The 16,839-nt window shown below is 33.4% G+C and overlaps 1 protein-coding gene across 2 annotated transcripts; it reads left to right on the top strand.

Annotated features, from left to right (window-relative positions):
- The first annotated feature begins 10,846 nt into the window (after nucleotides 1-10,846).
- Nucleotides 10,847-15,168, top strand: LOC108999621 (beta-glucosidase 12-like). Of its 2 annotated transcripts, XM_035685538.1 has the most exons (13): nucleotides 10,847-11,096; nucleotides 11,212-11,284; nucleotides 12,087-12,145; nucleotides 12,621-12,696; nucleotides 12,848-12,925; nucleotides 13,040-13,127; nucleotides 13,226-13,481; nucleotides 13,627-13,742; nucleotides 13,868-14,088; nucleotides 14,198-14,229; nucleotides 14,396-14,498; nucleotides 14,604-14,712; nucleotides 14,808-15,168. In XM_035685538.1, exons 1-13 carry the CDS (start codon nucleotides 10,932-10,934, stop codon nucleotides 14,974-14,976), a joined length of 1,545 nt encoding a protein of 514 aa, XP_035541431.1. In that variant the 5' UTR covers nucleotides 10,847-10,931; the 3' UTR covers nucleotides 14,977-15,168. The 2 variants fall into 2 exon arrangements, with proteins under 2 accessions (XP_035541431.1, XP_035541430.1); XM_035685537.1 differs by having other exon boundaries at nucleotides 10,904-11,096; nucleotides 14,396-14,712.
- The last annotated feature ends 1,671 nt before the right edge of the window (nucleotides 15,169-16,839 follow it).

The following is a 16,839-nucleotide window of genomic DNA, read 5'->3' as shown; positions in this document are numbered from 1 at the left end:
AATGCGTTATTTCTTCCCTCTCTTTCTCCAATTATGTAAATTTTCAAGCCCAGAAATAATATGGACAACCAAATTTGAAAATCAGGTCAAAGACGGGCTGTGGGCTCTTGAATCTCGATCCATAGGCATTTGCATGTGTGCAGAACGCCTATTGTGTAGTGTCAAAAACGTGCACTTTGTTGAAACGAGACGTGCATCTTTCTCCTTTTAATAGTCACTTTGAATGCAAAGAGGTGTTAAGTGACGTGATATAGTTTTACAAAATTAAATTTATAAATAGTTGATGTGATACATTAAATTTATTTTATAATAGAAAAATTTTACAATCTAATAATATATTATATCAATCCATATCTATCTATAAATTTATTTTATTAAGATCTTTTTGTGATTTTAACTTTTTTTTTTGTTTTAAATATAATATTGATGTTACGTAAAATTTTGATTTCGGTTGAAAATTCGAATCGTAAAATATAATATTATAAAATTAAGACAACTTGAAATAATTAGATAGGTCGAGTCATAAGATACTTTGTTATATTCTTTTATTCCGTAGACCATATTAGGATAATCCCAAAGAGAGGCAAGTCCCCGCTGCAAGTCACCGCTAATGTAAAGGTAATATTTTTTTTTATTTATATTTTTTATCATTTTTAAATATTTTTAAAAAATATAAAAAATATGTCAATATACTAAAAATTACTTCATTAATCATGAAGTAAAAGAAAAAAAAAATCTCTAAACTTTCAAATGGAGCGATAACTATTAAGTGGCATAGTAGTTTTTTTCTAATCCCAAAATATCATTTTAATTTCATTCTTTCCTCTTCTTTCAAAATTAATAATATTTCATGAGTTTAATCTAGATCGATGTGTTCCTCCTAAAAATAAACACTTAAAAACAAAACAAGGAAGGAAATGAGGGGAGGAGCTCCTCCCAAAGCTCCCACCCCCTCAAGCTGTTTCGGATTGGAGAAGTCTTTTTTTTAGAGAGAAGTTAGAGGTTCTCTCTCTAGGGATTGTTGAGATCGGCTAAAGCATCTCTATTTTTTAAATGTTCCCTTGAGGGCTAGTATTCCCATCTGTAGTGGCTGATGGCTAAGATCTCTCGATTTGCTTTTACTGTATTTATGTTCATGTTGAGCTGCAGAATTTGCTCAAATATATGGCACGATGTTCTTACTATTTCCCCTTGCCTTCGTGACATGATCTGGATGGTATCTCTTAAATGACGAGAGAAATAAACATCGATCATATACATAATTTGGGAAACTTAATGTGCATCGATTCTGTAACATAATTTGGTTGGAAAATTTACTTCTGGATGTAGCTTAAACTTCTTGCCCCTTGCCTTCAAAGAATTCCTATAAGATATTATTCATTAGGTTTTTAGTCGAAAGAATTTTTGTTTTGGATTGTATAATTTACTTTGTAGTCAAATAATAATAGATCACAAACACTTTAGGCCCTTCAGCTTTTGTTTCATGATTGATGCAGTCTCAATGCTTGTTCAGTTAGAGTGACAATATATTTTTCAGTTTTGATCATCTCATGTATTTTGGCAGTCAAATATATATGGTCATGATCTGTTGTCAAATATATTTAGGAAGTCAAATAGATACATAGTTGTCAATAAAAGAGGAGAAAACAAAAAAAAGATGATGATCTTACTACTATTTAATGTACCTTAAATAGCAGCCTCGTTTTTTTTCTAAGATGAAAGTTGAAAGTTGAATAAAATATTATTATATATTTTTTTTAATATTATTTTTGTTTTAGGATTTGAAAAAGTCGAATTGTTTATTATATTTTATGTGAAAATTTAGAAAAGTTGTAATGATTAGATGAGATGAGATGAGTTGAGATAAACTGTGAAAACAAACGAGGTAATAATATTATTGTTTGAGTTGCTATCATTAATTTGCTTCTCATCTCAGAATGATTATTTTGGTCTTGCTAATTATAAGTTTGACAGTCCATTTTGCCTTTTAAAGATGGCAGTACCAGCTATTGCTTAACATTGTTTATAGTTGTTATATATAAAGATATATGCTCATAAAACTGATGTGATAATTTTGTGATTATGGTTCTTATCTGAATTCCATTGTTTGAAGTGCTGATCAAGTTATTCTGTATTCTTTGTGTTTGTGGTGGGAATGACAAGAATGCCTAGCCAAGTGCAAGGACAAGGAAGAATTGAGGTATTGAGGTAGTTGCCATGTTCGGTGTTCCCATGTGTTCCACCTCAAGTGTAGATCAATAGATAGCTCCACAGCCTCCAAATTATCTTGTTGTCCTCTTTGTAAATTCATGTATTAGGACTCGGATTGGTCCTGCTTTGTATAAAATTAATATTTTCATGTAACTCTTAATTTAGAAAAAAAAAATTAATAGAACCAAAAAAAATTAAAAGAATATTATTAAATTTATAATATTTTATTATTATTTTAACTAATAAATAGATAATCTAATATGAGAATAAGTTTTGAGTGAAATAACCAAATATAAAATTTTATATTTACACTTACATAATTCAATAATAATGATGGTCTTACGTATGGCATATGCTGATCATATATATTCCCAACATCATATATATTCCACATGGCCCATATGGCACGTTGGGGCTAATTCTCTGTCAGTCGGATAATAGGTCATGTTATGATTTATAATAATGTAGTCTTCCTCCTACGTACGTCGATCGGGCCGCCCGAGGCGCATTCGTCATTCTCTTTGTATATATATATAACTGCCTAGCTGGAACTTTTTATTTTTTTCCGATTATTGAATATATTATCTTATAATGAAATAATATAAGATATGAAATTAACAATATTGCAAGAACAGCCAGGTCCAAGCGTTCATCGATCACGAGATTTATCGTATCTTTTTTTCGTGTCTTTTCTAATCATTATGGTGTTGCATTATTTCAAAAGCTAGCTCAGGGGAATGGATCTTATCTGCATGTATTTTTCACCGACGAAATCTATGATATCCTTGGGGGCGGGAATTAAAAAGATTATTAACCTTCAAGTCTTGTGGCTGTGAAGAGCCCAAATTGTTTGCTGTTTTTTTTTTTTAACATGTGAGAGACATTAATGTCGACCATGCATGCTTCCTTCAAGCTCGGCCTGATCTGGTCCAAACATATGGTTTTTCATCTCAGATCTTATAACGTCTAGCTAGCTCTACTACGTTTTAATGTAATATCGATGTTACTCTTTTTAAATAAAATTATAATATTATAAAATTAAGACAACTTAAAATAATTAGGTAGTCGAGTCATAAGATACTTTCGTATATATATTCTTTTATGCCGTGGACCATATTAAGATAGTCCCAAAATATCAGCATTTTAATTTCATTCTCTCTTCTACTTCCTTCTAAATTAATAAGATTTCATGAGTTTAATCTCGATCGATGTGACTAGTCATGTTTTCCATATTATGAAATTTTTAGTTTTGTCGTATCATTGAACATAATGTAGAACATTCACGTTGGGGCTAAGATATCTTAGATATCGCACATGCATGACTCATATTCTGATCCATACATATTCCATAATTGATTCCAAAATCTTGTTTTTCTGATAAAAAGAGACATTAATGTCCAATCATGCATGCATGCTTCTGTCAAGCTTGCCGGCCTGATCAGGTCCAAACATCAGATCCCGTTTAGATAGTAAAAGTATTTTATTTTATCTTATCTCATCTTATTATTATAATTTTTTTTTAATTTTCACACAAAATATAATAAATAATTCAACTTTTTCAAATTTTAAAACAATAATAATATTAAAAAAATAATATTCTAATAATATTTTATTTAACTTTCAACTTTCATCTCAACTCATCTTAGTATCCAAACACCTTAAGATCCCGTTTGAATGTTGAGCTGAGTTGAGATGAGTTGAATTCTTTATGATTAGTAGTGAGTTGAGATGGTGAATTGGGTTTTGTAGAGCCCACTTAAGATGAGTTTAAATGTGTTTGAATGTTAAGATGAGTTTAGATATATTTTTGAGAAGTTGAAAAAGGTTGTGAATCTCACGTATAAAGATATGCTGAGTTAAAAAATGTTACAAGTCCTACGTGTAAAGAAGTTTTGAGTTGAAATGAGTTTAGTAATTTGAGAGTTGGGTGTTTGAATGTTAGATTCAACTTAAAATTAGACTGAACATAATTGAGTATAAGATCTCAATTCGATCTTCTTCATTGAGTTAATAGAAATATTCTGTGAAAAAGAATGTTGATTGTGATGGGTAAAATTTAAAATACTTGTAAATGTAAATATTTGTTTGGTCATTGAATTTAATTAGAGTGAACTTCAAGATTATATAGTTGTTGGATGGAACTATCAGACCTAAAAAAAAAAAAAAATTACTTCACCAGATCTAAAATATTATTAAAAATACTCACGTATGACAGAAAAAAATTCCAAATAAATAAATCCCGACTAACATAAAACCAACATTAAATAAATTAGACATTAAAGCTTAATGCTAGGCAAACCAAGAAAATTCAACCCAAACAAACCTCACATACGTAGGGACAAATCATCGAAACCCCCGTATATATACATAATTTTTCTCCCCTTAGAGCATTGGTAGTGGCTTCTCTATCTTCATCTTCATTTTCAAATTTAAAGAATATGTCTTTAAATTCATCTACATTGGCTTATCCATCTCTAAATTTTTACATAGCTATAAATAGTGCTTCTTCAAATTTGAAGAAGCACTATTCATTCTTCAAACATTAGTTTACTATTTTTTTCTCTCTCCTACCCTTAAAATCAACTTTGTAGAATTTATATTAAGATGATTTTGATACATAAAATTTGTATTAAGTTGATAATACAAAGTGGATATTAACTGTAAAATATATATAAAAAAATAATTTTAGGAAACAAATAAAAAATAAAATAATAATAATATTTTATTATTATTTGGTTCAAAGATGCATAAACTAATGTGAGAGTTTTTTTTCATATGTAAAATCATTCTTTAAAAATAATAATTTTACATATAAAAATGCATAAACCACTACCAATACTCTCCAACCTTGCAAGAAAATATGCAACCTTATTACCTTCTCCAACTGGTAACTATCACTATCAGACGCCAAAAAAAAAAACAAAAACTATCACTTTCAGACAATAGCTACTAGCTAGGTTCAAAATTTCTATTTTTTCCTTATAATTCAAAGCATTTTGATGAGTGCCTTTCAACCGTACGTAATGTATTGTCTCTGGGCTGAAAAATTGGTCCCGGTTTTTTGGATCGGTTTTGCTGTGATTGATGGATGTACTCTGTTCAGGGAACTGCATTTATTTATCATGTCTTTGTGCGGCGGCACTGGCTGCATGGGACCTATGGCTGTTGTATCTCACGGGACCTGTTTGAACGTAACTGACATATATTTCAGGCTCAGTACTACTGGCTAGGCGGGCCAAATGACTTTGATTTTTGCCATGCAATAATTAATATTTTTTAAAAATAAAAAAATAAAAGATAATTTACGTGATCAAAACTAAAAACTTCAAAAAAGCATGTGATTTATATTATATATTAATTAGTAATAAATAGTTGTAGTATAATAATTGTTTTACTAGTTTTCACTGCAATATTCCCATAAAAATCACATGAGTGCAATAGCATGTATCGATCATATCTTAGTACTCCCAAGAAAATACAGAGCTGTATATGCCTAGCTAGTGATTAACTACGGCTTGTTATAAACTGTATTCTTCTTCTGATTTTTATTTACCCTTTTCTTATCTTCTAAAGTTTCGAACATGCGATAACTCCAAAAGACGCTCCAAATTAATTTGGCTCCTTTATTTGAGAGCCTTATCCCTGATCATCTTATCACCAGCCAATATAATGTAGCGGGCCTACTTGTATATATTGATCAAGTACAAGCTATTGTTCAATGGCATGTAATCTATTGCACAGTTGCACTCACCCAATGTACAGTACTGATTTACCTCCTTCTTAACACTGATCTGTCATTACCAAATGGCGTCAAGTATTCCATGCATGCATAATTTGCCTTTTTCTTATTATTGATCTGTCACCATCAAAGGACTTGGAACATTGCATGCATGCATGCGTACTAAAAGACACTTTACATAAAATATATACTGAATTGAGATATGTTCGTTACATGATTTACGTCAAATCTGATGCTACAGTGTATATATATATATATACAAAATATCATTTTCTCTTCCAATTAAAACAAAATTTCATTATGACATTTCGAGATCACCATACGTGGCCTATTTGTTACATTCATTTTCCAATATTTGAAAATAATTTATCTTTTAATTAATCGTTGTGGTACCAGTACTACTGGGCACAGGAACACGTTGATCGACTAACGTCCAGTCAACAATTACCAGGCCAGCCGGGACCGATGCATAGTTGTTTATTGGCATTATCTAATGATCTACACGTGCCTAGAAAGAAAGAAAAGACAAATAGATCTGGACGTATTTTCCCTTTATAAAATCTAGGTTTAGGTTTACATGATATATACACATATAATATATATAGGTATTTATATTAATATAATTACATCTTTCAATCGAGTAGCGATGAATATCATTATATCTTTCGATCGGAAGAGAAGCCAGGAAAGCCAGCTAGCTCAGGCCAAAACACGTTTTCCTTTTTCCTTTTTCCTAAAGAATTTGTTTAGAGGATAAGTTTATATGACTTTTTATTATACTGCATGCAAGCATGCTGATGATCAGCCATACATTATATACACATTAATTATACTGGAAAAGTCTAAAATTTCCAAGGGAATCAATTAGGCGCTATCTAGCTGGACCATTTATTTGAACATATATATATATATATATATGCTGAAGCTAGGAAATTATACATAGACGGTGATCTATGCATTACATGATTCAGAATCCCCACATACACTATAGTCTATAACGACAGCGGAAACACAGGTGTCTCGAGTGGCTAAAAATAATTAGAGCCAGTTTTCTGCATTTAGGCAGCCAAAAAAACAAACACAACATGCACCACTTACGATAATTCCAAATTGAGAGTCCCTCCACTGACCACATTAGTGTCGACCTTCATTCGAGAGCGGTCGAAAGCCTAATTATCTCTTGTATGTTAAATTGGAACTATCAATTTGAATCTATATATAGACACATGACACACACACACACACACACACATATATATATGTATGTATGTATGTAAATACAAAGTTTTCCAAACATTAAAATATATCTTTGTCCAATCATCTCCTATAATGAGGCCTCATACATTTATAAAATTAGGGTAACACTATATAACACAAACCATGAATTCAACACAATTATAGTACGAAAAATAAACAAGTTTCAATTTGATATAAATTGGTTTGGATCAAAATAGGTTAAGCCGATAAGACATGACTAATAAACGGATAAATTGTGGGTCAACCCGGAAACACACAATCAACCGGTATACGGCCATGAATAAGTTCTATTTTTAAAATTTATAAATCTTTAACCTTATATGTATTTTATTGTTGTTGGAAATATGTGATATTAATATTAATATTTGACTCTGTTATATCTTGAATATCTATTAAAATCTTTTTGTTGATATGTAATTTTATTTTTTTTTAAATAATAGTTTTCTTATATATTACTAGATTAGATTTTGATAATAAAATATTTAATCATATATTCAATTGTAATTGTAAATTATTTTTATAGTTATCATTGTATTACATATGAAATTATATTAATTGAATTAAAAAAATAAATCTACGGGTCATCAACTCAACCCATGCATTTATATGAAATAGGTTAAATAGGTTGAAGTGAGCTAAATGAGCTGAAACGGGTTTAATGGGTCATGTCCAAGTTAACTGAATAAAAGTTCATTACTAAATAGTTTAAGCAAACCGGTCGTATCTTATCATGTCACCCATTAATTAAATGGGATCACTACAACAAATTTGAGATTTTGGGACGAAATTATTTAGGGACGAAATTTTTTTCATCCCTAAAAGTCATTTTTTGGAACGAATTTTAAATTTCGTCCCAAAAAATCGATGAATTTAGAAAACCGTTCGAACGTCAAAATAACCGATCGAACATTTTTTTCTGCGACGAATTAAATCGTCTCAAAAAATTTTTCCCGTTCGAACGTGAAAAAATACGTTCGAACAGTAAAATTTGGCGGATAATTACTTTATTATGGCGGGAAAAGTTCAAAAACGTTCGAACGAGAATTTTTTGTGTTCGAACGGAAAATATTTGGTGGCAAATCCTGGCAGGAAGCTTTCTAAACCGTTCGAACGGAATATATTTAGTTAGAACATATTCAAGCACCACATTTATACATTCGAAGGTATAATATTAATCTCGGTACGAAACTCAAAATATAAAAAATATCTATCATATATACAAATTCATTAATTAATTTTATGTAATTAATTTTAAAATATTTTAATGATTTCTTTTACGTTAAATAAGATATTTAGTAAATAAATATTATCAATCACATACATATTAATCAACCAAATAAAGCAAATTATCAAAATGCCATATATATTGTTCATAATTACAACAAAAGAAAATATAAATAAAAGATAAAAACTATGATGCGAGGTCTCTACACACATCCTCGACTGCAGCTAATTGTGTCTCTACTTGTGTCAGTCGAGTACTAACTGTGACCTGAGTTGCATTATTGGCATTAATCGCTGTACGTAACTCATCAACCTCTGTACGTAACCCAGAGACGGTAGCCATAATCTCTGTACGCAACTCAGACATGGCAGTATGCACTGCATCAATCACTGCTGATGTGTGTACACCGATCTCAGCACGCAATATGTCAGCCATCTCCTCGCGAATATATGTGCGTGATGTCTCAGCCTGTGTAGATGTCTCACCAGCCGAGACACCAGTATCTCCTGGCTGCCCATCTCTCTGAATCTCAGCCCTGTCAGGAACAGCTCCACGAAAACGAAATCTAGAGTGTCCCGTGCTCCATGATAGGGTGGTGCTATTGATCGGTGCCATCGGAAATTGGGAACGCTCGGCAGGTTCGGACACAACCCCGGCATGTAGCAAAAATCGAGTGATGAGGATCCCAAACGGCAGTATATCTGTCGTAATAAACCGTGCCTCTGATCGGATCCTCTCAAATATATAACCAACGAGGTTGATCGGGATGCCACGAGCGACCCGTATCATAAATCTCGCTCGATCCATGGGTCAATATTGTTGGCAATGATGAAATTCATAATCTTGAAGAAAGAAGATAAATCTGCCTGCCTAATACTCTTGGAGCCATTGTACACTGGAGCATCTGGACCAACAATCAAGTCTCTGACCTCGTGATCAGCAAGTGTATCTATCTCATCTGTGTAATCTAGTCCTTCGTCCTGAGACATAGCTGCATCACCTGAAGGACCAGACTCTCTAAGCGGGAGGTTTGGATAGGCATCAAGAAGCCTAGGAATACCCAGATATGCAGCGAGTCCATCCGCTGAAAATATAACAGGAGCTCCTCGGACACAGATCCTATATGCCCCTCCATCGTCTGGGCTAGCAGCACCGAGCTCTTTATAGAACTCAGTAACGATTTCAATGAAGGAAACGAGCTCCATTCCTTCTTCTCGCTGATCTAAGATTGGTGCCCAACCACGATCATTGAATACTGATGGGAGGGAATGACCCTCCCATATAAGAGCGACAAAATCAGACAGTTTTACCTGTCGCTCAAGTAAAACGGTTCGTTCTCGAACTGTTTGGATGGAAGGTTCTCCTGATCTACCACGTTTACGGCCCCGATAAGACATTATTTATGATCCTGCAATTTAAAAAATAAAATATACATTCAAGATTAGTGATAAAATCTAATTACGACTAAAAGATTTACAAAATTATATACTAATAGCAATTTAATAAATTAATTGATAGAACATATAATCAATTAAACGATGAAAACAATTTAATAAGCTAATAAAATGTTAATGGATTTAATTTAATAATTAGCGTTCGAACGTCTAAATATATGGTCGAACGGACAATTAATAACGTTCGAACGGGTCTATCAAGTTCGAACGTACAGGTTTACCCGTTCGAACTAACTGGTTAATACCGTTCGAACGTAAAACAGATCTAACTCGGCCATGGCTGAGTCAACTCAGCAGCCATGAAAATACTCAAAAATTAATCGATTCCGTGGTTTCTTCGACTAAAAAACAAAGTACTCTTCATTTCTAAACATCCTACGATAGATTTATGATGTTTTACGGTAATTATTAATGAAAAAATGTAATTTTTCGAAAAAAACAAATAAAACCATAAAATTATAAAATAAACGGTAAAATGAGTTTGAAAATACATACCTTTAGTTGGGAGGGAAAATGTTTGACGTATGTGCAGATCACGACGGCAGATGGCGGTGAATGTAGTGCGTTCAAACGTTTTCTCGCTTTTTCAAACGGTGGGGACGGCGGCGTGAGAGAAATCGCTGCCTGCGATAACTTATACGTGCATAACCGTTCGAACATTAATAGTAAATGTTCGAACGTTAATATAAAACCGTTCGCCCGTTACTATTTCACGTTCGAACGGAAGTTTGTAAGTTTATTAAAAAATATATTAAATGTATACTATATTTATATTCATATAAATTATTATAATATATATACTATTATAGTAGATTATATATACTGTAATCTACTATGTAATATTATAATATATATTATAATAGTAGAATACTTTAAATGAAAGCATAATAACTTATAAAATATTTTCTTATAGTATAATAGTAATATATCATAAGTTAAAATGAATTATGAAAACAAACTAGCTAGGAAAAAACCCAATTGGCTTGCCTCTTCTCCTCTATAAAAAGCCGAGTTAGTGACACCCACAATCACACCAAAACCCATTATGGCGATGAAAGGGTGCATACTCATAGGCCTTCTTGTTCTTGTTTCCTCTTTCGCCAACACCATCAATGCTGAAGCTATCACTACCAGTTACGGCATTTCTACACTCAACAGGACCAGTTTTCCCGAAGGTTTCACTTTTGGTGCAGGATCATCTGACTATCAGGTAAGCCCCAGGTTTTCTACATACATGTTTATATCTTACATATTTTGATTTTTATTACGTTCACAAAATAAGTCATGCATATACGTGCATGCCCCAATAAATGTTTGAATTCCAGTATGAAGGTGCAACGCCGTTGGAAGATGGTAAAGGAGAGAGTATGTGGGATTATTACGTCCACAAATACCCAGGTCTCTAATCTCTCTCTCTCTCATTCTCTGATCTCTCTCTCTCTCTCTCTCTCTATATATATATATATATTACGTAAGAAGCTTTGATTGTTTTAGAGAATATAAAATAACTAAGTTTATCTATATCTATGGTCTCAAAAATGAGAAAATTATTATTTCAGATGACATGAAGACGAAAAACTAAGAACGTACTGCTATTTCCAGAAGAAAAAAAAACAATTTGACATTTTGGGAGAGTTTTGTATATAAAAAACCTTTTAATTCATCTCCTCTCATCTCATCTAATCTAATTATTATAACTTTTCTAGATTTTCATACAAAATACAATAAATAATTCAACTTTCTTAAATCTCAAAACAATAATAATATTAAAAAATATATTTTAACTATATTTATTCAACTTTCAAATTTCATCTCAACTCACTATCCAAATCTCTGATTAATCTCCGAAGTGAAATGCTAAGGCTATAATTGGAACACAAACTTATATCAATCAATTCCAAACCAATCATTGATAGGACTCACTACTATTTCAAATTCCAATAAAAAAGTTAAACTTATCTTAATCTACTGCATACATTCAAACCTGTATATCAACCTATTTACTTCAAACACGTTTTAATGAGACCCACAAAATACTAATATACACAAATCAACTTAGATCATGTCAACTGAAATCACCTCAGCATCTAAATATATAATATATGACCCACTAATCATTAAAATATTTTCGAACTAACTTTGTGGTTAGGCTTGTGCTTTAGTCTTAAATAATATTAATTGGATTTGTTTCAAACTGTAGAGAAAATACTGGATGGCAGTAATGGAGATGTAGCTGATGATCAATATAATCGCTTCAAGGTACGCGTATCCTTTTCTTTATAACCCGTTTTGTGGATAAATAAGAGGAGTAAAAGGTATATACCACATAAGAAAAAAATTAAATTCGGTAGCATTTTCGTTCCGCTTCCATTCTATTATGATGAGCTAGCTTTGTGATCCATATAAAAAATTATTTAAATAAAATACATGTAGCGAAAGCTATAGCATCACCCAAATATCATTTTCTCTTCCAATTAAAACAAAATTTCATTATGACATTTCGAGATCACCATACGTGGCCTTTTTGTTACATTCATTTTCCAATATTTGAAAGTAATTTGAAAATAATTTATTTTTTAATTAATCGTTGTGGTACCACTACTGGGCACACCATGTGGAACATGTTGATCGACTAACGTTATCTTGGAAAAAAAAAAGGAAAATGCTTTTTTTCTAACATTTTTATGCTCAAAAAATAATTATAAAAGATTAAATGTCTTTTTGGAAATTTTAGGAGGACTTTGTGCTTCTGAAGGATATGAATGCAGATGCATACAGATTCTCAATCGCATGGACCAGACTGATACCAAGTAATTAATTACATGCTTTTCTGGATCAATGATATATCTCTAGCAATCAATTTCCGATGCCTATATATATTCATTGTCTATTTTTTAAAAGCTTTCGATTTGATATATAATCATAAGTCACAAGTACTATTCGTTTGTGTTCAATTTTCAGCCGGAAAGATTAGTGATGGTGTGAACCAGAAAGGAATCGACCACTACAACGAGGTCATCAATGATCTCCTAGCCAAAGGTCACGGGCGTCTACATTAATCTATCACCATATACTAATAATGAGGTGGTCATGTCGACCCATAAGTAATTCATTGATCATGTATTAATGGTACTTAGAATTATTGAAATGCAGGTCTTACACCCTATGTGACACTCTTCCACTGGCACGTCCCAATGGCCTTAGATGATGAGTATGGCGGTTTCTTAAGTCAAAGCATTGTGTAAGTGATGACTAAGTCACGACCGTATCACCAACATTGCATATATAGAAACAAATGGGTAATTCTAATATATCCATCCATGCGTACGTAATTTTTAGGGAAGACTTCAAGGACTTCGCAGAGCTTTGCTTCAAGGAGTTTGGTGATAGGGTAAAGCATTGGACCACCCTAAACGAGCCTCATATGTTCACCAATGGTGGATATGCAGCAGGGGTTTTAGCACCTTTTAGATGTTCGAGCTGGCAAAATTTGAATTGCACCGGTGGGGATTCAGCGACGGAGCCATATACCGTCACCCACAATCTGCTTCTTGCTCATTCAGCTACCGCAAACTTGTATAAGACCAAATATCAGGTTCCAATACTATTTTATATTTACCAAAGTTGAAGTTTACACCAACAAAATATCATATATGCCTTCGTCGTACGGACTTTTGTGTTGACTTAAACTAGATCAATAGCCATGGCTTGATTAACCAAATCACGTTCACTATGTTCAGGCAGAGCAAAAAGGTGTTATAGGGATAACACTTGATTGCGATTGGGTGGTGCCATATTCTCAATCGGAGAAAGACCGTGCTGCCGCGTTACGTGACGTTGATTTTAGGTTCGGATGGTATGTATTTCTTTAATTAGTTTTTTTCCCTGTTCACACCTGTTTTTGTTTTTAAATTATAGGACGATTACATCGCAATTCATATCCTGATCTCAATTTGTGGATGGTTTTATATTTTGTTGCAGGTACATGGAACCCTTAACAAAGGGTCGCTATCCCCTCAGCATGCGTACGCTTGTAGGTGAAAAGCGATTACCCAGATTCAGCGTAAATGAATCGGAGCTGTTGATCGGATCATACGACTTTATCGGATTAAACTACTATACTACCAATTATGTTGCTGATAAACCTGAAGATAACTCTCTGAACAAAAGCTACTTAACAGATCCTCGGGTTGAAAAAACAGGTACATACGAATTCAACACTCGAAAAGCTAGCTAGCATTGATCGATATGTATATCTTATCATGTATCGAATATTAACTACATCTTTTTTTGATTGGCTGTGCATGGCAGGTTCGCGCGACGGGGTCCTCATTGGTCCACAGGTATATGAATTATAAGTAAATATATATTTTTCATTGTATAAGATTCCAAATGGATGATATTGGATCTCACAAACGTTGTCATCTGTACCAACAGTACATGATGACAAACGAAAACAGTCTTGGGCAAATTTTTATGTAGTGATCAGTTATTTTCTATAAATCTCAGGCTGGTTCAAGTTGGCTCTATGTCTATCCTGAAGGAATTTACGGTCTTCTTGTCTACACAAAAACCAAGTACGGTGATCCAGAAATTTACATCACTGAGAATGGTAATTTTCTCAACCTTTTTCAATTATTGTTGCATAAAGTCGATGGTGAATTCTTGTATGTCCCATTTAATTATCTAATTAAGCTAAACTGTAATCTTTTATTAGGAACCGATGAGGTCAATAATGCCTCAATACCTCTAGAGGAAGCTCTTATGGACACCCCCAGAATTGAGTATCATTATAAGCACCTTGTGCAGGTTCATAAGGCTATTGGGTAAGTGCTTAATTCATACAACTCTCTCTCTCTCTGTCTCTCTCTCTCTATGTATGATCTATGACCTTTAATTCATTTTTTTTTCCTTGGAATAGGGAGGGCGTGAAAGTAAGGGGATACTTTGCTTGGACATTCTTGGACGATTTTGAATGGTTTTCTGGTTATACGATTCGATTTGGCATCCACTTTATCGACTATGAGAACGGATTGAAAAGATATCCTAAACTTTCAGCATTTTGGTTCAAGAATTTCCTCAAGAAATAGAAATGAAGATTTTCGCATTACGAAGTACCAGTCCCTATCAAACTGGGTGGTCTAAGATCAATAAATTGAGCATATAGCTCTTCTCAATGAATATTGTACTTTTTAATAATGTAATTTTCTTTCTGAATTGGCTGAAACGCTTGCAGAATAATAAATTGCTCTACGGATTATGCGTGGGTTGTCAAATTTTCACATCTTTTGTGTGTTGAAATTTTACAAATTAACCGACGTTTGGATGGGAAATTTTTTTTCAAATTTTCACACAAAATATAATGAATAATTCAATTTTTTTAAATTTCAAAATAATAATATTAAAAAATAATATTCTATCAATATTTTATTCAACTTTTGTCTAAAACCATCTCATCTCACTATCTATTGACGTTATGAAGATAATTGCAGAAATCAAGCTATTGACATTATGAAGATATTGCAGAAATCAAACCAATTGCATAAATCAAGCAACATTGCATTTTGTAGCTTTACCTTCCATTTGTAGCATCATTTTCCCTTTTACAAATAGTGTACATATTATGTAATTGCAGACAAGATCAATAAAATCATTTTACAGCCAAGTGCATATTTCCTCTCCGTCTTTACGTTTCTTATCATGGCATCAGAGCAATTCTTTCTTTGGGATCTCTGAAACATTTCCACAAACACCATGGCTGCATCATCCACCCAAACTCCATCGCAACTCATTAGTGACCTCACATCCCCATATTTCCTCACTGCTGCCGACAACCCTGGAGCAACCCTGGTTCCAGAACTCCTCACCGGTGATAATTACCCATCATGGCGACGTTCCATGCGTATGGCTCTCAATGCCAAAAATAAATTTGTTTTTGTTGATGGCACTTTAACAAAACCTGCAGATGTGTCCATAGCTACACTGTGGGAGAGGTGCTGTGACATGGTCCTTTCTTGGTTACTCAATTCCATCGACAAATCCCTAAGGCAAAGTTTGATCTACTGTCAAAATCCTTTTGAAGTTTGGAAAGACTTAGACCACCAATTCTCTCAAAGCAATCATCCACGGTTGTATCGTCTCAAGCGTGATCTTGTCAACCTCCGTCAAGATTCCATGACTGTTACAGCCTACTACAACACCATCAAGGGGCTCTGGGATGAATTGCACAATTTACAGGAACCCACTTCTTGCACATGCAGTGCTCGAGAAAATGCTTCAGCAAAGGAAAACATAGAACATTTATTCCAATTTCTCATGAGCCTTAATGATTCCTTCAACAATATCAGGAGCCAAATTTTAGCTATGGATCCACTACCACCATTGCCAAAGCATATGCTACTGTTCATCAAGAGGAGATACAGCGCCACCTTTATCTACCTCTCTTACCCACACCTGACAATACAGCCACGGCTGTTTCTCACCCTTTCAATCAAGTCCACAACAGAGCACGAAATGGCAAGAAATGCTCCAACTGTGGCAAAGAAGGTCACCCGGTTGAGAGCTGCTATGAGATTATTGGATACCTAGCCCATTGGAACACTTCCAAGCCTAAACAGAAGCCTGCTGCTGCCACTGCCAACGCAGTATCTTGGGCATCTTCTCCTTCCACTGCAAGTGTAATTCCTGGCCTCCCCACTGACACGGGTGCTTCGGCACATGTAGCTTCTATGAAATTTCTACCACATGCTACCCACATAACCTCTTACTCTCAGTTTCTTACTTTACCCACAGGGGCCACGGCTCAAGTAACTCACACGGGCAATATTCAAATCCTAACTATTTTGCATATATAATTATTTAGTATAACTAATACTATAGTGATTTATAGTATATCTCTTTTTGACAGAACAAAAGGAACTCGATTTTGGAGAATGGTAATGAGGCAAATTCCG

Source organism: Juglans regia, chromosome 14, assembly GCF_001411555.2.
Source record: "Juglans regia cultivar Chandler chromosome 14, Walnut 2.0, whole genome shotgun sequence".
Classification (NCBI taxonomy): Eukaryota; Viridiplantae; Streptophyta; class Magnoliopsida; order Fagales; family Juglandaceae; genus Juglans; species Juglans regia.
This window is presented reverse-complemented; position numbering and strand designations above follow the sequence as displayed.

Excerpts from the sequence above, each read along its gene's own strand:
- LOC108999621 (XM_035685537.1), top strand. The coding sequence starts at position 10,932 with ATGGCGATGAAAGGGTGCATACTCATAGGCCTTCTTGTTCTTGTTTCC. Across the intron at positions 11,097-11,211 it reads CAGGATCATCTGACTATCAG|TATGAAGGTGCAACGCCGTT; the intron begins GTAAGCCCCAGG and ends TTTGAATTCCAG. Across the intron at positions 13,743-13,867 it reads GTTGATTTTAGGTTCGGATG|GTACATGGAACCCTTAACAA; the intron begins GTATGTATTTCT and ends ATTTTGTTGCAG.